Source organism: Neoarius graeffei, chromosome 25, assembly GCF_027579695.1.
Source record: "Neoarius graeffei isolate fNeoGra1 chromosome 25, fNeoGra1.pri, whole genome shotgun sequence".
NCBI lineage: Eukaryota > Metazoa > Chordata > Actinopteri > Siluriformes > Ariidae > Neoarius > Neoarius graeffei.
Window position 1 is genome coordinate 22,614,927 of NC_083593.1, and position 23,938 is coordinate 22,638,864.

The window sequence follows — 23,938 nt, forward strand, 5'->3', positions numbered from 1 at the left end:
CTCTTAGACGTCGCCTCATAACTTGGTTATATTACTGTTCTTTAGTAGTTAAGCGAGTTAATGGAATAATAGCTCCCAACATAGCCTGTAAGGATTCATTTCTCATCTACCAAGTTCTTGCACCCAATATGACAACTCAAACCATAGTTCGCTCCATCACTGTGAAAGTAGATAGTTCACATCAATAACATTTTTTAAATTAAAAAAAAAATTCAAACAAACACTTGCTGGACTCTTACAATCTAATAACCTGAACTTTTATTCTCAACAACTGGCATTACACAAAACAACTACTTTTCATGGTCAAATCTCTACAACCAAGCATAAAACAGGTATAGACTAAAGGCAAAAGCAGTTTAAAATTGTTAACATCAAGGAGAAGATTTTCAGGCTCTCCGAAACTAATCTCTCATGTTACTTAAGTGCTGTGCATCACTGTGCAGGAGAACAAGCAGTATTTGCACGCAAAATGCCCTTGAGAACCCGGAAGCTGGCCAGTGGTTGATTCTCTTTTGGAGGATAGCATGGTCCACTGTCTGTCACGTAGGCATAGGGAAATCGTAGCACCCACAGTCCATCAGGGGGCAGCACAACTTCTGGCTGCTCAGGATGGAAAATGGGACAAGGAGGCGGCCCTGGTTGAACCTGTTTGAGACAAAAAATAAAACAATGCATAAAATACATAAAACGCTGCAGTTTATTTGTCATCAACTAATCTAAAGAGTCAACTACAGAATAGTGGTTGTCATTTATCTGTTTGATATAGTGTTAGGCTTGAGACTGAAACAAGACCAAGATCATAGTCGATGGAATCAGAGACAAGAGAGTATGAGTTGTCAGCCCTGTGATGACCTGGCGACTTGTCCAGGGTGTACCCCGCCTTTCGCCCGTAGTCAGCTGGGATAGGCTCCAGCTTGCCTGCGACCCTGTAGAAGGATAAAGCGGCTAGAGATAATGAGATGAGATGAGATATAGTGTTAGGCTTGAGACTGAAACAAGACCAAGATCATAGTCGATGGAATCAGAGACAAGAGAGTATGAGTTGTCAGCCCTGTGATGACCTGGCGACTTGTCCAGGGTGTACCCCGCCTTTCGCCCGTAGTCAGCTGGGATAGGCTCCAGCTTGCCTGCGACCCTGTAGAACAGGATAAAGCGGCTAGAGATAATGAGATGAGATGAGTATGAGAGTGGGGCAAGACCAAAATGAGACCAACACCATACATGGCCATATCAAGACCGAGACCTGACGCTCAGATGTGTTAATTTGCGGGTTGTGGTATCTTTCTAACTTAATGTATTTAATTCAACAGAAATTCCATATTAACCTATCTACTTTGATATCATTTTGTACAAACAAGTACACAGGACATACAAAGGACACAGGCTCATACTTTCTGCAACCGAATATAGCTGTGTATTACATGTATTTGTGCTATATTATTTGAACTTAAGAAGTATTTTGAAACATCCATCTATCCATCCATCCATCATCCATAACTGCTTATCCTGTGTAGGGTCGAGGGCAAGCTGAAGCCTATCCCAGCTGACTATGGGTGAGAGGCAGGGTACACCCTGGACAAGTTGCCAGACCATTGCAGGGCTGGCACATAGAGACAAACAACCATTCACACTCACATTCACACCTACCGTACGGGCAATTTAGAGCCACCAATTAACCTAACCTGCATGTCTTTGGACTGTGGGGGAAACCAGAGCACTTAGAGGAAACCCACGCAGACACGGGGAGAACATGCAAACTCCACACAGAAAGGCCCCCATCAGCCACTGGGCTCAAACCCAGAACCTTCTTGCTGTGAGGCAACGGTGCTAACCACTACATCACCATACCACCCTATTTTGAAACAAAGTCACTTGAAATTTATATTTGTAGGGTTTTTGGGCATGCAAGTCCACATGCAGAGCTAAACATTTACATTTTGGACAGTAACAGGAACATTATAATGGGAACAACTACCTCATGAAAATCATGTTATGGTCTCACGTGGTGTTAAAAAAATATTTTGAGTCTTTGCAGGCTGAGCCTGAGACAAGAGTGAGTAAAATTTCACCCGGGTTTATAACACCAAGACCACTGATGTGTGATCTCAAGACTGGTCTCAAATACCACAACACTAGTTCCATATTTTCCAGGTACAGTGTCTTGCAAAAGTATTCATCCCCCCTTGGCACCATTTGATTTACACAACATGCCTACCACTTTAAAGGTGAAAATTGTTTTATTGTGACAAACAATAATTAAGCTTGAAAAGAAAACAAACAAAAACCAGAAATCTGAGTGTGCATAGGTATTCCCCCCCCCCCAAAAAAAAAAAAATCAATACTTTGTAGAGCCACCTTCTGGTGCAATTACAGCTGCAAGTCTCTTGGGGTATGTCTCTATTAACTTAGCACATCTAGCCAATGGGATTTTTGTCCATTCCTCAAGGCAAAACTGCTCCAACTCCTTCAAGTTGCGTTGGTGTACAGCAATCTTCAAGTTATGCCACAGATTCTCAATTGGATTGAGGTCTGGGCTTTGACTAGGCCATTCCAAGATATTTAAATGTTTCCCTTTAAACCACTCCAGTGTAGCTTTAGCAGTATCTTTAATGTCATTGTCCTGCTGGAATGTGAACCTTCATCCCAGTCTCAAACCTCTGGCTGACTCAAACAGGTTTTCCTCCAGAATTGCCCTGTATTTAGTGGCATCCATCTTTCCTTCAATCCTGACCAGCTTTCCTGTCCCTGCAGATGAAAAATATCCCCACAGCATGATGCTGCCACCACCATGCTTCACTGTAGGAATGGTGTTCTCAGGGTGTTGGGTTTGCGCCACACATGGCATTTCCTATGATGGCCAAAAAGTTCAATTTTAGTCTCATCTGACCAGAGAATCTTCTTCCATGTGTTTGGGGAGTCTGCCACATGCTGTTGGGCAAACTCCAAACATGCTTTCTTAAGCAATGACTTTTTTTCTGGCCATTCTTCCATAAAACCCCACTCTGTGGAGTGTACGGCTTCAAGTGCTCCTATGGACAGATAGTCCCATCTCCGCTGTGGATCTTTGCAGCTTCTTCAGTGTTATCTTTGTTGCATCTCTGATTAATGCCCTCCTTGCTCAGTCTGTGAGTTTTGGTGGGTGGCCTTCTCTTATCAGGTTTGTAGTGGTGCCATATTCTTTCCATTTTGCTATAATGGATTTTAAGGATGCTCCCTGAGATATTCAAAGTTTGGGATTTTTTTTTTTTTATAGCCCAACCCTGTTCTATACTTCTCCACAACTTTGTCTCTGACCTGTTTGGAGTGCTCTTTGGTTTTCATGTTGCTTGCTTAGTAGTGTTGCAGAGTCAGGGTCCTTCCAGAACAGGTTGATTTATACAGACATCATGTGACAGATCATGTGTGCAATCAAAGTGTCACAGGTGGATCTTTAATTATGTGACTTATGAAGTGAATTGGTTGGACCAGCTCTTATTTAGGGGCTTCATATGAAAGGGGGTGAATACCTATGCACACTCCAGATTTCTGTTTTTTTCATCTTATTGTTTGTCTCACAATAAACAATTTTCACCTTTAAAGTTGTCGGCATGTTGTGTAAATCAAATGGTGCTAACCCTCCAGAAATCCATTTTAATTCCAGCTTGTAACGTGACAAAACAGGATAAACACCAAGGGGGATGAATACTTTTGCGAGACACTGTAAGCAGGGATGTGATTTGGGGCTGGTGAAATTATCTGAAAATTTTAGCTGGGGGTCTGGGGGCCGCAGGCCCCCAGCTGGCCCAGGGCAGCACCCTGGTGGGGGGACAAGGGGGGAAGCCCCTCGAAGCTCCTGGGTTTTGGGGTTTTCGGACTTAAAAATTGTACTAAAATGGCAAGCAAACACACAAGAAAAAAACTTGTCATGATTAACAAATTCAAGCCAATTTAATGGTCAGCATGCAACTCTGACACACACACTCTCGCTCACTCTCTCACTCGCGCGCGCACACACACTCACTCTCACTCGCGCGCACTCTCTCACTCTCTCTCGCTCTCTCTCTCTCGCGCTCTCTTTCGCGCGCTCTCTCTCTCGCGCTCTCTCTCTCGCGCGCGCGCACTCTCTCACTCGCGCGCGCAATTTACGCTCGATCACGGAGGCTGCCATCTTTCAACTCTGTTTGAAGCGAACTTACGTACAGCTATCCAACAAGCGCGTTCATTGGTTGTTACAGAGCGATGGGCCAATCACGTACCTCATTTCATCTCAATGACGTAATTGCGTAAATGACGTAATTACATCAATGAGATGAAACGAGGTACATGATTGGCCCATCGCTTTGTAACAACCAATGAATGCGCTCGCTTCAAACAAAGAGTTGAAAGATGGCAGCCTCCGTGATCGAGGCGTAAAGATGCAAATCCGAGGCTGCCATCTTTCAAACAAAGTCGGAACGAATAGGATACGAATGTGGATTTGAGGGAAAAATCGGAAACATTTTTTTTTTCAAGTTTTGAGGTGAAAAAAGCGGAATTCCGCGAATTCGCGGAAAAATCACATCCCTGTGTAAGTAACACATACATGGATCAGCCATGACATTAAAACCACCTGCCTACATTTATGTATGTCCCCACTATGCCACCAAAACAGCTCCGACACATTGAAGCATGAACTCCACAAGACCTCTGAAGGTATGCTGTGGTATCTGGCACCAAGACGTTAGCAACAAAACCTTTCAGTCTTGAAAGTTGTGAGACGGGGCCTCCATGGATCCGACTTGTTTGTCCAGTACATCCCCCAGATGCTCAATTGGATTGAGACCTGGGGAATTTGGAGGCCGAGTCAACGCCTTTAATGCTTTGTCATATTATTGAACAATTTTTGCAATGTGGCAGGGTGCATTATCCTGCTGAAAGAGGCCACTGCCATTTGGGAATACCACTGCCATGAAGGGGTGTACTTGGTTTGCAACAATGTTTCAGTAGATAGTGTGTGCCAAAGGAACATCCACATGAATGCCAGAACCAAAGGTTTCCCAGTGCATCACATTGCCTTTTCCAGCCTGCCTTCTTCCTACAGTGCACCCTGGTGTCAGCTGTTCCCCAAATAAGCCACATGATGTAAAAGAAAACGTAATTCATCAGACCAGGCCACATTCTTCCATTGCTCCATAGTCCAGCTCTGATGCTCACGTGCCTACTGTAGGCACTTTTGGCAATGGACAGGGGTCAGCATGTGCACTCTTTCCCCTTCTATGGCTACGCAGCCCCACATGCAGTAAGCTGCGATGCATTGTATGTTCTCACACCTTTCTATCAGAGCCAGAATTAAACTTTTTAGCAATTTGTGCTACAGTAGCTCTTCTGTGGGATCAGGCCAGACGGGCTAGCCTTCGCTCCCCATGCTCATTTGTGAGCCTTGGGTGCCCATGACCCAATCACCGGTTTATTGGAAGTCCTTCCTTGGACCACTTTTGGTAGGTACTAGTCACTGCTTACCAGGAACACCCCACAAGACCTGCCATTTTGGAGATGCTCAGACCCAGTCATCTAACCATCACAATTTAGCCCTTGTCAAACTCGATCAAATCCTTCTAGAACTGACTGTTCATTTGCTCCCTAAAGCTGGGCATACACTGTGCGATTTTTTCAATCGCGGTATTCAGCTGCTGCTCACACTGTACGAGTGAATCACAGGGGTAAACAGCACGCAGCTTACGATTCCTGTTCTCACACTATACGATCCGATGCTCGGATGCGATGCTCAGGATTTCAAACAGGTTTGATTTTCATCCGATCGATCGGGAGGAGGTCGTGAGGTATTAATCGCTTGTCATTACCCCATGTATACTACACGATCCGAGACGCACGATTGAGCCAAAACTCGGCCCGATCTCCAAAATAGTCGCACGAGTGAAAATCGTGTCAAAATCGGGCCAAAAATCGCACAGTGTATGCCCAGCTTAATACATCCTACCCTTTGCACATGCCACTGTAATGAGATAATCAGTGTTATTCACATCACCTGTCAGTGGTTTTAATGTTTATGGCTGATTGGAGTATATGGGAAGTAATATTCAGCAAAGGTTGCAAACATTGCAGAGCAGTACAGTCTCTGAGAAGCTAAACATTAACTATAGTCATTACAGAAGTTTAGTACAATATATTGAACTTATTTAACTGAGTGGATCATTTTATTTAATTCTAATAAGGAAACTGGTTGCTGGGAAGTTAGTATCAACACAGTAGATATTACATACATGGAGGCACAAAATTTGACTATTTACCTGTGGGCTGAGTATAATCTCAATTGGTCCATCAGGAACCACAACAAAGAGGCGAGCCAGCTGAGCATAGTGAGGCTTGATTCCTCTGCCCTGGGCAGGAGATGGAATGTACAGTGGCATATCAGAATTCAGAGCTCGAGTAGCTGGCTCCTTGGGCCCTCCCTGTCCAAGTACTTTTACTACTTTATCTGGACCAGAGCTAAGGAAACGGCGACCCCTGCTGTCCTCGTACTCAAAACCCACATACACACGTGAGACATCATCACGTCTTCGGCCACGTCCAATTCCAACAGTGCCCCGTTTTCCAGCAGGCACTTTATTGGGAGCTGGCCAAGATGAGGTGCTGCCGTCAAGATCTGTGGAGCTAGCATCATCCTCCGAGCGGCTTCGGATCACCAAGTCCCATGGCAGAAGAAATGCTGAGCCAGGCAGGAAGCCAGGCTGCTCCAAACCCACAAGGGTGTTATAAGACTTAGCTGGCCCAAGTTTGACCAGTGACCAGCTAGAGAATTTAGGAAGAAGCCCTTTAGGACATCCAGAGTGGAGCATGCCAGGTAGATACTCCACAGTGGAGGCTTGTCTGTCAACACTTGGCCTCTTCTCATGGCCCTCGGCTCCATCAGCATAAGCACCTAGGCTGTCAGTGGATTGGCCAAGACTGAGAGCGAGGCTTAGACTTGTGCTATCTCCAGGCGTATGTGTCACACTCTCTTTTTCTTTGAGACGTTCAGCATCAGACACTGGTGCTTCTGGAGGTCTGGTTGCATCGTCACAGGCAGGTGCTGGGTCTGAAGTGCTGGATTGGAACACGGGGAAATTGATCCTCTCCAGTTTACCACAGCACTTCTCCTCAAGCATCTGAACAATGGCAGAGTTACAAAGAAAGGCAGAAAGAGAGATGTGATCAATGAGGGTGTTCCATCATCCAGAACATTACAGAACAGTAGTAGCAAGTTAAGACACATGCACAGACTTTCTACCTTGCTTACTATGACTAGATAAAGAGGCTCATATAAGTAAGGCAATAAGAGAATGTGGGACATGCTGCTATAAGAAAGTAATTCACAACGGATGGCTGTTACCACCCCAAAGTGTATTATATTCCTACAACAGCATGTTCTAAAGTGTTATAATAATAATAATAATAATAATACATTTAATTTGTTTCACGGTGCCTTTCAAAGCACCCAAGGTCACCTTACAGATAAAAAGTCAACATTAAAAAGAAAAATCAATGATCAAAATCATAACAGCAAGTGGGTGGCTTAGAGCCCATATGCTAATTTAAAAAGGTGAGTTTTAAGTGCACTTTTGAATTGTGAAACAGAGTCCAGGGTAAGGATATGTGAGGGAAGGGAATTCCATAGTTTAGGAGCGACATATGAGAAAGCCCTTTCTCCCATTGTAGTGAGTCTGACATTTGGTTCAGCCAATAATCCCATGTTAGATGACCGTAGTGAATGGGAAGGTGTGCAGGTCTGTAGTTCTTTAATATATGGAGGGGCAAGATTGTGGAAGGCTTTGAAAGTGATTAGCAGGATTTTAAAATCAATACGTTGGGATATTGGAAGCCAGTGTAGTTGGATCAGCAGGGGTGAAACATGGTGGAAGGACTTTGAACAGGTAATAATGCGTGCCGTAGAGTTTTGGATGAGCTGTAGATGATGGGTGAGTCTGTTTGGGATGCCTGTCAAAATTGCGTTGCAGTAGTCTATGCAGGACATTACCAGGGTGTTAACAAGCACTTCAGCAGAGTGCTGGGTAAGTACAGGACGCAGTCTAGAGATGTTCCTGAGATGGAAGAACGCAGTTCAACAGATATTATTGATGTGGTTGGAGAAAGAGAGGGTGCTGTCCAGGATAAGTCCAAGGCTCTTTACCTGTTTAGAGACTGGTATAATGTCCTCACCTATAGAGAGTGATTTGATATTGCTTTTTTGAAGTGTTGTTGTGGTTCCAGTGAGTAGAAGCTCAGTTTTACTGCTGTTGAGTTTTAGGTAATTTCTTGTCATCCATGCCTGTATGTCATGGAGACAGGCAGTGAGGGCACTGGGTGGGACGCTAGCAGTGGGCCACAGCAACTTGCTATAAGCTGACATTTTTAATTCTGTTAATGAATGGCACACAGTTTTAACCATTTCTATTCACATCTAATGTTGTGGACAATCCATGAGACTGGTCCTGGAATGCTAGCTATCCCGGGCATTTTAGGGTTGCTTTCCTGGCTCCCAACACCCCTGATTAAACTCATCAGCTAGTTAAGCCTTTCCATCAGTGGAAATGGGTGTGTTCGAGAAGGGGAAAACATTAAAATGTGCAGGTTAGCTGAGAACCTGTGACTTAGAGCAGATATAAACAGTAGCTCCCTTGCCAGGCAACTTTTTTCTTTCTTGAAGTTAATGGGGGGGAATTCTTCTGTCTTGAAAACCTTCCCCTTGCAGAAAACTTACTGGTACAAAGTGCTCACACTCCAGACTCCTTCCATGCATGTTAAATAAACATCTCAAAAAAGCAAGCTTCAACATATCAATGATTACAATAATGTAATTCATAGGGAGTCCACCATAGCGTACACTCCCTGTGTATGAGGTGTTACTACAGAAACAATAAGTACTAGACCAACTGAATTCTAGTCAGCACTACACCTTCTGAACAAACAACTCGAGAATTTGAGAACAGTGCTCTGGTGCAAACATCATAATAGCCCCATTACCATTACATTTCACTAAGGAAATATAGGTACTTCCAAATAATTTCTACAGACTAAATAGAAGTCGTAGTTGGCAGTCTGGATGTCAAATGGGTCTTCTCGAGGGGCTTGCTTCCTGCCGCAATTACAGGAACTTGTTGAGCGCCCTCTGCTGTTGTGATAGAGAATAGGAGGGTTGTGATCCACTTCAGGCTTCTCTCCTGCACAGACAAAATACCATTTTTGTTAGCATATGTAATGGAATTTTATATTAGATAGACAGATAGATAGCAAGTGGCAACTCATGTCCATATGCTATGTCTTACTAGACATTAAAATGCCTTGGTGGCAGACAATTAATACAAGCATATTATAATTTATGATTAACAAATTATAATGGGTTATATGTCTGAAGCTATAATAGACAAAACCATTTAATATGTACTAAGTATTGGTGTTTGGGGAACTAATGAAATGTTACGATGAAAACCATGCATTAAACAAACAACTAAAAAAAAAAAAAAAAAAGTGTGCGTGTTTCCGGTTACCCGACCGACCCCAATCCGTACCGCCCGACCCTAAACTTTTTTTTCGTTTTTTTTCCCAGTCGCGACTTTTACATATAACCCAACCGCGTGAACCGGAAGTTTTTGTCACTCACTGGGAAAATCAGGGCTTTCCACAAGTGCCGGCTGCCGGCCATACAGCCGACTACACAATTAAGTCCAGCCGGCTACTTTAATGACTATTATTTTTGTAGCCCACAGGCTCTAAATATTAATTTTCGATTTTAATAAAATTAAATGTTTATCTAACGGACTGACAATGTCAAACTGAACCGCACTAATTTAAGTTGTGATTCGTGCTGTTTGTACCAATAATAACCACAAATTCCCCGCCGACTGCGTTGATCAGGGGAGAGTAACTCATCTGCGGCCCCGACATGCGGTGTGTGCGCGCGCACTCAGCGGAGGCAGTAGTGTGTCGGGGCCGTCGGAGGGAACAGAAGCAGAGATAACGCTTATTTTGTCATAACCTAGAGACATGATTCAAACTTTAAAACGGAGACAAAATTCTCCGACCTGGCGACTTGTCCAGGGTGTACCCCGCCTTTCGCCCATAGTCAGCTGGGATAGGCTCCAGCTTGCCTGCGACCCTGTAGAACAGGATAAAGCGGCTAGAGATAATGAGATGAGACAAAATTCTCCTGTGTGGATCTGGCATTCAACTTTTTTGCTAGGTTCTATACTTTTTGATCAGTCACAGATCAAACACCATGAGCAAATCTGGAGAAATTCAGACTTTATAATGGGTGTCTATTGCGTTACACACCAGCGGAGCTCAGGAGTTTAGAGTGGAGGCAGCTTGAAAAAAAAAAGCTCTAACTTTCTCATTTAAACTGTTTTCTCAGCCACAATTTTCACTCTACACACACAACTTTCTCAAAAGTTGTAGTCACACATTGTGTGAATCAAGACAAGTGTCTACCTGAGTGATAGGATTTACAGTTTTTGAATGAGAAGCCTGAAAGTAAGGAGAGGACAGGCGCGCTCTCCCATAGACTCACATTATAAACGTGGCAGCGCTTTTACTGCAAAATCAGAAAAGTCACTTGTTTTTAACTCGCTCTAGTGTCCACATTTTTTACACTAGGGACAAAAAAAATTACATTTATGTGTTCATGGGAGCCTTGTAGCGCTCAATGTGAAAGAATTTTGTGAATAGCTCCTTTCGTTTCCGTGTAAATCAGCGTTGTTCGAGGAGAGGGAACTCTGAGAAAAAGCGCTCTTTGCTTGTTATATTGTGTCTTTTCCCTGCACCGTTACCAAGGCGACGAGCTCCACTCAGGGAGCAGAGAGGGGAGGGGCTGCTCTCTCTCCCTCATGGTGTATTGAGCTGTTATATTTACAGAAAAATTCATGTTAAAAGGTGTCTCATGCTGCATCAGATTCATCAGAAGGTGGTAACTCAGGTGACCTGCAAAGAAATTGATTATATTTTGTGAAATTATTCCTGTCTAAATATAGGTTACGGCAGCCATCTTGAAAAAAAAAAAAAGCCTGCCTACCGACCCTAGTTTTGAAATCTACGTAACCGGAAACACACATTTTTTTTTTTTGGCCTAAATAAACAACCCCCCCATCTTTTCCGTTTCCAGCTGAGAGTACGCTGTGCGCATTCTGGCTGCCTCTTCTCACAGGGGCTTTTTATTTTATTTTCCCTTTTGTTTCTCTGTAGTTTGATGTTTGTTTTTCGCGTCTCTCTAGTCTGATGTTTGTTTTTCGCTTGAGTGTTTTGTCTGCCAGTTGTGGTGTAGCTCCGGACCCAGTTTTGGGTGTTGGTTCCCTCCAGGCCTTGGTTCACCGTAGGTGATGCCTGTGCTCTTCGCTATGGACTGCAGTGAGCTTGCTGCTCTTTTAACATCGTAGTTGTCCAGTGCTCTGTGTGGTGGTGCTTCTGTGCTTGGTGCGGTGTTCCGAGTGATGTTGCTCGGTGGTGTCGCGGCAGCTGTGCAGGTGGTTTGGGACATACTGGCGCTCTGCATGGTGGTGCTTCTGTGCTCGCTTTGCAGGTCCATGACACGGTGTTCCGAGCGATGTTGCCCGGTGGCATGGCGGCTGTGCAGGCGGTATGGGATTTATCTTTGTGTGCCTTGTGGTGGGACTGTAGCTGCTACACCATTGGAATGACATCCTGAACTTTTGGTGGACACTCCCCCCACAATTGTAAAGCGACCTTGGTTATGACAAAGGCGCTATATAAATTCAACAACTTATTATTATTATTATTATTTTAAATCTGTACTAAACCAAAACCAGGGAAAACAATATGTAAACAAAATGTTTACATACACCAAGGCTAAAGCTATTCAATCTCAGTTTTTCACAACTTCACATATTTCATGGTATCATACATTTCTTTTCTCAAGTCAATTATGGCATTTACTTTGCTTGCATCTGAGGTCATTTCAAAATCCCAGTGGTTCAAAAGTTGACATACACTAAGCCAACTGTCTCGTTAACCATTTAAACAGTCTAGAAGTTTCCAGAAATTGATGTAATGATCATTTTAGAAGCTTCTGGTTAGCCAAGTCACAATTAGTTAATTTAGAATACCGTGGGAAAATCCACAACTACTCAGTCCTGGGGGGGGGGGGGGACCTCCACAAGTCTGGTTCCTTCTTAGGAGCAATTTCCAAACAACTGAGGCTATCATAATTATCTGCACAAACAACTGTATGCAAATATAAAAATCTTGGGAGCACACAGACACTGCATCATTCAGGAAAGAGGCACACATTAACTCCCAGGGATGAACAAACATATTGGTCTAAATGGTCCAGCTGAACCCCAAGACAACAACAAAAGAACTGGTGAAGAGTTTCAAGAGAGTTTGAGTCATCAGGGACAAAATATTTACATCCACCATAAGAGAGTCCTATATCACCATTGCTTGAAAATCTGTCTTGGGATGTATGGAAGAAAAAGGGTGCGGCTTTATCCCAACTGTGAAGCATGGGATGTCAGCATGACGTTTTGGGGGTGTTTTACTGGAAAAGGGATAGGTGCACTTAAAACATTGATGGCATCATATGGAGGAATGATTAATCTAGAAATACTAAAGCAACATTTAGTTGCTTCAAGAAAGCTAGCTCAGGCGCTATGCATCTACAATTAGCAAGCCAGGGGAGTAGGCTCTTAGCTATTATTTTGAAAATTACCTGGAAATTACCTTATGGAACTAAAGTAAGTATCTACTAATTTACTTAAAAAAAAAAACAACCAACAAGCAAACAAACAAAAAAAAAAAAAAAAAAAAAAAAAAACACATGGTACTGTCTTTAATCTAGGTGTAAAACAAATCTATGGCCTCATCTCATCTCATCTCATCATCTCTAGCCGCTTTATCCTTCTACAGGGTCGCAGGCAAGCTGGAGCCTATCCCAGCTGACTACGGGCGAAAGGCGGGGTACACCCCGGACAAGTCACCAGATCATCACAGGGCTGACACATAGACACAGACAACCATTCACACTCACATTCACACCTACGGTCAATTTAGAGTCACCAGTTAACCTAACCTGCATGTCTTTGGACTGTGGGGGAAGTATAGGTCATTTCGGTTCATCTGACTCCGTGCTTGTTTACTCACTGAAATTGGAGATTGTTATAGGAATCTTACAAAAAAAAAAAAATGATGGGAAAGCACTGCGTTGTGTTTGGATATTCAAATCCATATACAACAGGACATTCAGTTCATGAATTTCCGAGAAATGACACTAAAGTGACAGTGGGTGAAGTTTATGCAAAGTGAGCAGATTTCGTGTTGCCTACTAATAATAAATAGGATTCATCAAGCATTCATCACCAGCATGACCACATGGGAATTATTGGAGCAAAAAAGAAACCCATTTATTTAATAAAATGACATTTGATCTGACATTTGGACAGTTCGTCGATTCCCCTATTAATCGCCCACTTCATATTTTCTTTCAGTAATTACACTGAATAAGTCTCATCTCATCTCATTATCTCTAGCCGCTTTATCCTTCTACAGGGTCGCAGGCAAGCTGGAGCCTATCCCAGCTGACTACGGGCGAAAGGCAGGGTACACCCTGGACAAGTCGCCAGGTCATCACAGGGCTGACACATAGACACAGACAACCATTCACACTCACATTCACACCTACGGTCAATTCAGAGTCACCAGTTAACCTAACCTGCATGTCTTTGGACTGTGGGGGAAACCGGAGCACCCGGAGGAAACCCACACGGACACGGGGAGAACATGCAAACTCCACACAGAAAGGCCCTCGCCGGCTCGAACCCGGACCTTCTTATTGTGAGGCGACAGCGCTAACCACTACACCACCGTGCCGCCCCACACTGAATAAGTGTACGTTTTAAAGATTATAGTTCTGCATTTATTGAGGTACATGTAAATATTTTCCCTATATTTTGCAGTGGCCAGCTTAGAATAAAAATCCACAAACCAATCTGTTTCTCCAATTTTCTCTGGCTGGTGGTGCACTATCAGCAGTGAGCGGGACTGTTGTGAACTGAGTGAACTGGCAGTTTCTCGTCTTGGGGCTGAAAAAGATAACCATTTACTCTGAAATATCTTTGATAATCATCTGCCCTTTCATCTGACATATCAGAATCCTCTCTAAAACATGATTCCATATCGAGACTGATCTACTGCTGCGCACATGAACAAAATTGATACCTGGATTGTTAACACGTGATGTCACGCACCCCTTCGGGATCTTCCGGTTCAGTCTTAGCAGATTCCATGAAAATCAGCTGATTTTATTGATTTTTCCATTAACTTATGGCCTTTTGGATCAGCTATGGTCTGAAAACACATGGTCAATCAACATGATGATTGTTGCTTTGTACAAGGAAAAAAGTGTGGTTTAGGCATGGGCGTAGCGGACGCGGGGGACATGTCCCCCGCACTTCCCGTATTTGTGCCCTCTGTCCCCTGCACTTTTTACAGCCATTACAACCACTCAATTCATTTTTAACATGTGGAAACGTGTTTTTCCAAGCCGCCTCTAAACGCATCATGAGCAGGCGGAGCTAAGGCGGCAAACAAACACCGCTGTCGTGTGTGATCAGAAATGCTTTAGAAAATATTGTGTGATTATCTTTGGTGTGATTCAGATCTGGGCAGTGCTTCTGTATGTTCAGCAAACCAGCCAAGAGGCTAAAGACTTTAGACAGTTTTTTCCAAACAAACCGTGTAAATTGAGTAATGCTGTTGAATGTAGATAATGTTTAGCTAGAAGATGATAAATCGATGTCAATTTAGTTAGTTAAGCTAGCTAGCTAACTTAGAGTCGGTAGTAACTAGTTACATTTACTTGAGTAACTTTTTGGATAAATTGTACTCTTAAAGTGCCATTCCACCATTGGATGTATTCTTTGGCATAAAATACAATATATTTTATGACAACATGACTAGACAGAGAAATCTTTTAGCTTCAAAATGATATATCAAACATAATTTGACAACAAGTATATTAATTTTGCGACCAAAGTCACCTACCCTTTTAATTTCCACGCGGTAGTGAAACGTGATGTCATCGGCAGGTTCCCCTTCTTGTGTACCATGTCACGTGGCACAGATTATCAGCAATGGCGGATAGAATGCGATTTCCACTTGTCGATTGCTGTGCCGATATTCACCATCGACCGTCTCCTTTGGGCATCACTTGCTATTTTCCTTCGCTTCTTTTCCGAAGCTGACAATCGCGTTCTATCCGCCATTGCTGATAATCTGTGCCACGTCACACGTGACGTGGTACACAAGAAGGGGAACCTGCCGATGACATCACGTTTCACTACCGCGCGGAAATTAAAAGGGTAGGTGACTTTGGTCGCAAAAGTAATATACTTGTCGTTGTCAAAAAATTATGTTTGATATATCATTTTGAAGCTAAAAGATTTCTCTGTCTAGTCATGTTGTCATAAAATATATTGTATTTTATGCCAAAAAAAATACATCCAATGGTGGAATGGCACTTTAAGAGTTGTTTTGTTGCAAAATACATTTTACTTTTACTTGAGTAATATTATTCTAAAGTAACAATACTCTTACTTGAGTAACGTTACTATTTTGGCTGCTCTAAGATTACTCACTTCTGGGTAGAAAATAAGAATATAAATGTATTTGTGTTCCTTTGACTGTTATTTTTGTAAAGATTTAATTTATTTTTGTGGTAGTTAAAGTTTAAAGTACATGAATTTGCTGATTATTATTACTGTATTCCTAATTCTATTTCAAAATGTTGCTTTCCACATATTTTTTTTATCTTTATTGCCACAATAGAAAGAGCAGGGTGAGAGAGGAGACGGTGGACCAGATGCCAACAGGGATGATTATGCAGGGTCACAGGTGAGAAGAGAATATAACTACCTATGTCACTACTACTATTCTTAATTCCATTTATAGATTTTGACTTTAGATTTTGATAGTATATCATTTTAAAGAACTAAAGTCGGTTCCCTGGTGCTGTGCTGTTTGTGGTTATGTGGTTCTTTAGCTGCTAAGGAGAGGTGCAACTGAATGTGAGAGGATGATAAATCACTCAGTAGACCTCTGAACAATTTGTCCCCCTCACTTCTAAAATGATGGCTACGCCCCTGGATTTAGGGACATTAAATTCACTTTAAGATCAGGCCAAGGATCCTTATCATACCTCAAAAGTTGTAACAAAATGGCTTGAAGACAAGAAAGTGAAACTATTGGAGTTGCCATCACAAACTGTGACCTGAATCACAAAAAAAACATTTTTGGACTAAACTGAAAAAGCACGTCTGAGCAAGGAGGCACACATGCATGAACAGTTCTGAGGAGGAGGAATGGGCAAAAATTTCAGCCAAATATTGTGAGAAGCTTGTGGAAATGTTTGATTCAAGTTCAAGCAATTAAAAAGTAATGCCTCTAAATACTAACAAATTGTATGTAAACTTTTGACCCACTAAAGTAAAAGCTGAAATAAATGTCTCAGTTATCTCATCTCATTATCTCTAGCCGCTTTATCCTTCTACAGGGTCGCAGGCAAGCTGGAGCCTATCCCAGCTGACTACGGGCGAAAGGCGGGGTACACCCTGGACAAGTCGCCAGGTCATCACAGGGCTGACACATAGACACAGACAACCATTCACACTCACATTCACACCTACGGTCAATTTAGAGTCACCAGTAAACCTAACCTGCATGTCTTTGGACTGTGGGGGAAACCGGAGCACCCGGAGGAAACCCACGCGGACACGGGGAGAACATGCAAACTCCACACAGAAAGGCCCTCGCCGGCCCCGGGGCTCGAACCCAGGACCTTCTTGCTGTGAGGCGACAGCGCTAACCACTACACCACCGTGCCGCCCTGTCTCAGTTATTATTTTTGAAAATTACATGGAAATTACCTTATAGAACTAAAGTAGGTATCTCCTAATTTACTTAAAACAAACAAACAAACAAAACCATATATGGAATTGTCTTTAGCCTAGATGTACGTGAACTTATGACCTCATCTGCAGATAAAAAATATTAGTTATTACTTTAATAGCAGTGTGGATATTATGGACATAAGCTGGGCATTATGGTTCTTTCAATAATATGCAAGCCTTTCTTCAAAGTGTATTAAACCTTTGTGTGACCTCAGCGGTGGTGTTTACCTGGTTTGGGCAGCAGGTGAAACTTGTGCACACAGTGCTGATCAGTGAGGCTACGTTCTTCACACAGCTGGTGTCCATTACTCCAGAACTTGTAGCAATCCTCATGAAGTTGTAAGGCATAGTGCTGGAAGGCTACTCCCCTGGCATGCTGACTGTAGACCCGGAGTGCCTGAGCTAGCTGGTTCTTATGCACTGTAGTAGTGTAGTTGTGTGGCAGATTGGATTGATATGCGCTGTGAGCCAGTGGCAATGCTTTCTGACACCTGTTTTCTGAAAATTTTGCATCTGCATCCAGGAAGCCTTCGAGAACCTTGAGCTGACCCTGCATTTTAAGGAAAAGTTCTGCTGTGTCGTCTTCACTGTTCTCCATCATAACTTGGTATAGCCTGGAGGCAACGCAAGTCCATTTGGAGTAGGTAGGTAACTCGAAGTGAGATGGCTGTGGGTTTCGGCCCACACTGTCATCGAAGCCTTTCTTGCTTAGCACAAGTTCTACATGCTGCCAAAGAAACTCTTTCAGAGTACAGTCCACTAACTGACCTCCTGACGAAGAGAGACCACTATTCTCCATAATAAATGAGAGATGCCTGTTCGAGTGGCGCATCTGTTGGTATCGCCTTTGCCCAGGGGCAGGTGTGCCAGGGTCACACTCACGCAGTGCACAGTTTGCCCGCAACTGCCCAAGCAGGGAACCAATCGGATCCTCCTCTGGTCCTGGAACCACGTAGACAAAAGCCTGGTTCGCAGGCACAGTGAACAGACAGTTGCTGCTCTGGTTGGTAAGGACTCTGCTCTTACGGAATATTCGGTAGATCTGATCTTCTAATGCATGTTGCAGACGCCGCCTCGGGGAGTGTTTCTTAGGTTTGTCTACTCCTGTGCCCTCATTGCCATTTCCAGCAAGTCCAGATGAACCGATCCTGAGAGCCCCGTTCATCTGGAACACAAACAGCAGACGAGGAGGACAGGGCCGACAGTTCATCTTCCATTCCTTTGACACAGGGCAATCCTTTATAGCACCACGGAGTAAAGGTAAAGTTTTCTGGCGCAGTGCGTCCAAGGCGCGGAACAACCTGTCATAAGTGACATCGAAGGAGCAGGTGGGATGAATTAACAGCAGAATGTGGCATAATGAGAAAAGATAGAGCAGCTGAAGGCAGTGATCCTTCTCAGCTCCTTTCCAAAATTCGTGCTCTTCGGCGTGACTTAGACCCGAAGATAAAGAATCACATGCCCGGAGAAGCTGGCGATTATCGAAAATGGAAGTCAGCACCAAATACAACACACGATTTTCCTGGCTATAATACGTCTTGATCAAGCTCCGTTCATTCAGATTATCCGGCTCGTCGGTCCCAAACACGGAAAAGACATGTTTATCAGACAAGATGTTTATAAGAGACTCCTTAGCACATCCAGTTTGCACAGCACTTTTCCCAAATATACCCAATATACATACGCCTTCATCTTTGTAAAAGGAATCCTCTATCACCTCTGACTGTAAAAGTGCATTAATATTCACAGGCAGCGCCATTGCTGTCTGAAACATCGGAGTAGGCGGGTTTTCCGTGATCATCAACTAAAAGTGACCGTGCGGAAACACGTTCTTTATGCGCTGGATTTTGAGTTCCTAGAAACATACTTGTTGCTGAGTGTCCGGGACAGTAGTAAATAAACACATCGAATTATTGATTACTGAAATAACTCATGTACTCTATCATCCAGTATGATTAGTTTCCTATATTCAGTTGAAATTATAAAGATAGACCGAAGTTATTTCAGAATGTGTTTATGAATTATTTATACACACATCATAAAAAAACATATTTAAGTGCACACGTACATAAAAAAGTGGCTTGAAGAAAATACTACAAACGACATTTAAATCAGTTTTTTAAATGACATATTTTTCGCTAAATATCATTGCTTGGTTGTGCAAATCATGCTTTTTCTTTAGGATTTGCCCAGCAGTGGAGTAACTTGTTCAGTGTTGCTTCTGTTAGCCCCAGCAGCTCTGTGAGACAAACCAGCTATAAACTCCAATATGCACTCTAACCTTGGTAGCAAAATGATGTTGGGTGCCACCATGCTGAAAAATACAACTTTGTCTGACCAGATACCAGCTGCCAAAACACAGGCTGAGCTGGTCAAACTAGGCAAGTTATTTTCCAGCTGCCTTATTGCTTGTCTAAACTGATCAATAAACGTTTGAGATTTTCCACCCTACTACAGTCTTAGTTTCATTAAAACAACTTGTCTATGATGTTACCTGAGTAACTGTAACTTCATAACAGTTTCCATTTACCAGCTTGAGCAGTTGGTGGTTTGCTCGCTGGTAGCTGTTTGGACCAAGGTGGATTTTATTTAGGAGGGCAGCACTGGCCTAGTGTAATTTTACCCATTGGCCCACCAAGGCCAGCACCTTTCAGCCACTTTTAAATCCACCTTGCTAATATTGGGTCAACTTGGGAATGGTTGTCTCATCTCATTATCTCTAGCCGCTTTATCCTTCTACAGGGTCGCAGGCAAGCTGGAGCCTATCCCAGCTGACTACGGGCGAAAGGCGGGGTACACCCTGGACAAGTCGCCAGGTCATCACAGGGCTGACACATAGACACAGACAACCATTCACACTCACGGTCCATTTAGAGTCACCAGTTAACCTAACCTGCATGTCTTTGGACTGTGGGGGAAACCGGAGCACCCGGAGGAAACCCACGCGGACACGGGGAGAACATGCAAACTCCACACAGAAAGGCCCTCGCCGGCCCCGGGGCTCGAACCCAGGACCTTCTTGCTGTGAGGCGACAGCGCTAACCACTACACCACCGTGCCGCCCTGGGAATGGTTGTTGTGAAAAGTATTTCTGAGCAAAGTGTTGGTGTAGCATTGTATAGGGAGGACCATCCTAGCATCCCAAAATAGACACTGTGCCAACATCACTTTGCTTCCTGACATTAAAACATATTTTAGCATTACCTGTATTCCATGTGCAGTTCCAATATATCAGTTTTATCGCGTGAACTTTAAGCAATAAACCAAGAAATGCTTATTACTCTTGTCATAAATGGATAATATAGCAGTTCAATAAATACATGCCTTGATAGGTCATTTAGCATCCACCCACATACAGTACAAGGATAACACAGTCCCCTCTGACAGTACTGGAACAGCAAGGTCAAATCTTTTGATTTCACTATACACTAAAGGCATTTGTGTTTGAGTTCAAAAGACGAAAATGAGCTGATAGATTAAAATTTCAGCATTCATTTCCTTATATTTACAGTTAGATGTGTTAAATAATTGAGAACGATACCTTTTGTTTGAACCCACCCATTTTTCAATTAATCAGACATAGTGGAACATGTGACTGACAGGTGATTCTTGTTGTCCAGGTGTGCTCTGTTAGATTAATAGTTTAAACAATTAATGGCTCTGAATATCTGCTCTTGGGTTGAGCCCTGGGTTTTTCCTGTGAAGACTGCATTTGTTGTGGATAAACCAACATGAAGACCAGAGAGCTGTCTACTGAAAAAAAGCAAGCTATTTTGAAGCTGAGAAAAAAAAGTAAACTCGAACAGAACCATTGAACACATATTGGGGAAGCCACGGCCTAATGGTTAGAGAAGCAGCTTTGGGACCAAAAGGTCACCGGTTCGATTCCCTGGTCCAGCAGGAATGGCTGAAGTGCCCTTGAGCAAGGCACCTAACCCCCAACTGCTCCCCAGGCTGCTCTGTTGCATGTCAATAAGAGTGTCTGCTAAATCCTGTTAATGTAATGTAATATTAGGCATAGCCAATGCAACAATTTGGAATCTCCTGAAAAAAAAAACCAATATAAAGTCCATACATCAAATAGGCCAACCAAGGAAAATAACAGCAGTTGGTGACAGAAACATTGTGATAGCTGTGAAGAAAAACCCAGAAACAACAGTGACATCACCAACAACAACAGGGCAGGGGTTATCACAATACACAATTTGAAGAAGACCTCGGGAACAGAAACACACAAAATGCAACAATTTGGAATCTCCTGAAAAAAAAAACAATATAAAGTCCATACATCATCACTCATCAGCAGTAAGAATCAGAAGGCCAGATTGGAATTCACAAAGAAATACAGAGATGGTCCACAAAATTTCTAGAACCAAGCTTAAGCTCTACCAAAGTGATGGAAAGGCCAAAGTATGGAAAAATAAAGGATCTGCTCATGATACAAAACATGTGAGCTCATCGGTCATGCACAGTGGAGGTAGTGGCATGGCTTGGGCTTCTAGAACTGGCTTACTAATCTTTATTGATGTTGTAACTCATGATGGTAGCAGCAGAATTGATTCAGAAGTCTACAGAAACATTGTCTGCCATTTTACAGAGAAATGTATCCAATCTAATTGGGAGAAATTTCATGCAGCAAGATAATCACACAAAACACACTGCCAATACAACAAAGGACTTCATCAAGTGGAAGGTTTTAGACTGGCCAAGACAGACAATCACTGGACTTTAACTGAAGTGAGCGTGCATTTAATCTCCTGAAAAGGAGGCTGAAAGGAGCCCCCCCCCAACCATATATATATATATATATATATATATATATATATATATATATATATATATATATATATATATGTTATTTACCAGCTGGGAGGTCCGTATCGTGAAATACTGTGACCTCGGCCATGAATACTGACCTTGGCCCTGGAAAATGCAAATAAAAGAAAGCAGTGATTTCTGAATTTACTTTGACTTGTATTTCACTGCAGACAGCATAAACTAAAGATATTTCATGTTTTGTCCGGTCAACTTCATTTCATTTGTTAATATACATCCATTCTTGCATTTCAGGCCTGCAACACATTCCAAAAAAAGTTGGGACAGGGGCAATTTAGGGCTAGTAATGAGGTAAAACAATTAAATTATGATGCAGTTTAAAACAGGAGCTGTCAACAGGTGATTGTAATCGCATGTAGATGTAAATATCAGGAAATGAAAGCTTAATTTTTGATCCATCATATCATATTCATATTTTGATCTCAAACTCATATCTTCTGTATATAGTAAAAAAAAAATGAATTGGCCTTCTTGTTCCAGCACTTTCAGAGGGGAGAGTAGAATGCTCAGTGTGAGCACAGTACAAAGTAAATCATTAAAATGTCTGATGTCTTGATGTCCCAGTTTCAGGTAAATGGCATTCAGGTAGTTATGATCCCACAGGAAAAGCACCCTGTACAAGTAATAACGAGAATAAAACAGGCTCTGATTAAAGAATGCTGACACTTTTAGCACACTTTAATGATATACATTTCTGTTGTAGCTTGAAATTACTTACCTGGCAGTTGTTTTCCAACCCTTTGTTCATTACTGAACTAATGCATGAATACTTCTCAACATTTTCTTTATTACACAGTGGGGTACCACTTGGAGTGCTGAAAAACAAAACATCGTGTTTCTTTAAAGTCTCCATCTAAAAATGTCCATATCTTTTGTTCTCAGTTAATCACTGTTAATTACAATCAACTGCAGATTAAAGTTCATTTTCAGTTCACATACTCCTAAAACTCCAAACTGCCATTACAAAACCATGGGCCTCCACTCTTCTTTCCACAAGATTTTGTGTCTGTGGGACTTTTTGCCCATTCAGTGAAAGGAGGATTTGTGAGGTCAGGCACTGATGTTGGATGAGAAGGCCTGGCACACAATCAGCATTCCAATTCATAATGAAGGTATTCAGTGTGGTTGAGGTAAGGGCTTTCTCCAGTAAAAAACAAAACAAAACCCAACCAACCAAACAAAAAAACCCATTTAACGGACATACAAATCTCAAAGTAAATAAATTACGTATAATTTAAGTAAGTAAACTTTATTTTCATCACCTGCTTTATTCAATAATAAATGTCTTTTTTGAGTGAATTTAAACAATATGCTGAATAAAAAAGGTAGGGTGGGCAGTGGGAGGAATCACTCTTTAAATGTTGCTGTTTAAGCATGCTGCCACTGGGGATGGCTCAAAATGCCATCGTGGAGATGGAGGCGGGATCGCGTGCCGGTCTGTGAACAGAGAGAACAGCTATGGAAGGTAAGTGGCAGAGGGGTCTGCTATTAACCGTCATCATCCGATTTTGGGGGAAAAGCATACTGTTGAGGTGGTAGTTAGTCCTCACCTCACCTCACCCACCCACCCACTGATTCTGGGAACAAATTGGCTGGGGTTTCAGGCATTGGTGAAGCATTTATTTGTGGATGGGACCTGCAACAGTGAAATTTGAGGGGGATTCCAGTAGAGCGCTGTTTGGGAAGGTGGTCCCAGGGCTGCCTGCTTCAGCTCTGCATCAAATGGACGTGGATGGTGGGGAGGGCTCCACTACTCCACTGGGAATTCCCTTCAGGATTTCCCAGTGGAGCAGTCGTGAAATGAGACCCTGAGGCACGCTTTTGACCAAGTGAGAGTAATCAATAGTCAAAACCCCCAGTCTAATGTTGCATTATTTGAATTATTTGTATGGTCGCAAGCCTCATGGTGTCCTGGATATCATTAGGGAGAATTGGGAGGAGGAACCTTCCCCTAGTAAAAAATGACAGTACATTCTTGACCTGAGAGCAAAACTCCACACCGTGGGTGGCACGGTGGTGCAGTGGTTAGTAGTGTTGCCTCACAGCAAGAAGGTTCTGGGTTCGAGCCCAGTGGCTGATGGGGGCCTTTCTGTGTGGAGTTTGCATGTTCACCCCGTGTCTGTGTGGGTTTCCTCCGGGTGCTCCAGTTTCCCCCACAGTTCAAAGGCAGGGGGTTAGGTTAACATGGGGCA

General features: G+C 42.8%; 2 protein-coding genes across 3 annotated transcripts in view; both read right to left on the reverse strand.

Moving 5' to 3' along the window:
- Positions 1-235: 235 nt before the first annotated feature.
- On the reverse strand, positions 236-18,703 carry smg8 (SMG8 nonsense mediated mRNA decay factor). The gene is made up of 4 exons (XM_060909666.1): positions 17,139-18,703; positions 9,031-9,176; positions 6,267-7,124; positions 236-645 (listed from the first exon to the last, which is right to left on the reverse strand). The coding sequence occupies exons 1-4, from the start codon at positions 18,682-18,684 to the stop codon at positions 433-435; spliced, it is 2,763 nt and encodes a 920-aa protein (XP_060765649.1). The 5' UTR covers positions 18,685-18,703; the 3' UTR covers positions 236-432.
- Positions 18,704-19,882: 1,179 nt separating this feature from the next.
- prr11 (proline rich 11) overlaps positions 19,883-23,938 on the reverse strand; it is a 28,039-nt gene continuing 23,983 nt past the window's right edge. For both annotated transcript variants that reach the window (XM_060909047.1, XM_060909046.1), the window contains exons 9-10: positions 22,465-22,561; positions 19,883-22,359 (exon numbers count right to left, since the gene is read on the reverse strand). In XM_060909047.1, the coding sequence (XP_060765030.1) occupies positions 22,336-22,359; positions 22,465-22,561 (121 nt within the window). In that variant the 3' untranslated portion in view covers positions 19,883-22,335. The remainder of the gene's footprint in view (positions 22,360-22,464; positions 22,562-23,938) is intronic.

Excerpts from the sequence above, each read along its gene's own strand:
- smg8 (XM_060909666.1), bottom strand. The coding sequence starts at position 18,684 with ATGTTTCAGACAGCAATGGCGCTGCCTGTGAATATTAATGCACTTTTA. Across the intron at positions 9,177-17,138 it reads TCACCTGCTGCCCAAACCAG|GAGAGAAGCCTGAAGTGGAT; the intron begins GTAAACACCACC and ends TTGTCTGTGCAG. Across the intron at positions 646-6,266 it reads AGATTATACTCAGCCCACAG|GTTCAACCAGGGCCGCCTCC; the intron begins GTAAATAGTCAA and ends TGTCTCAAACAG.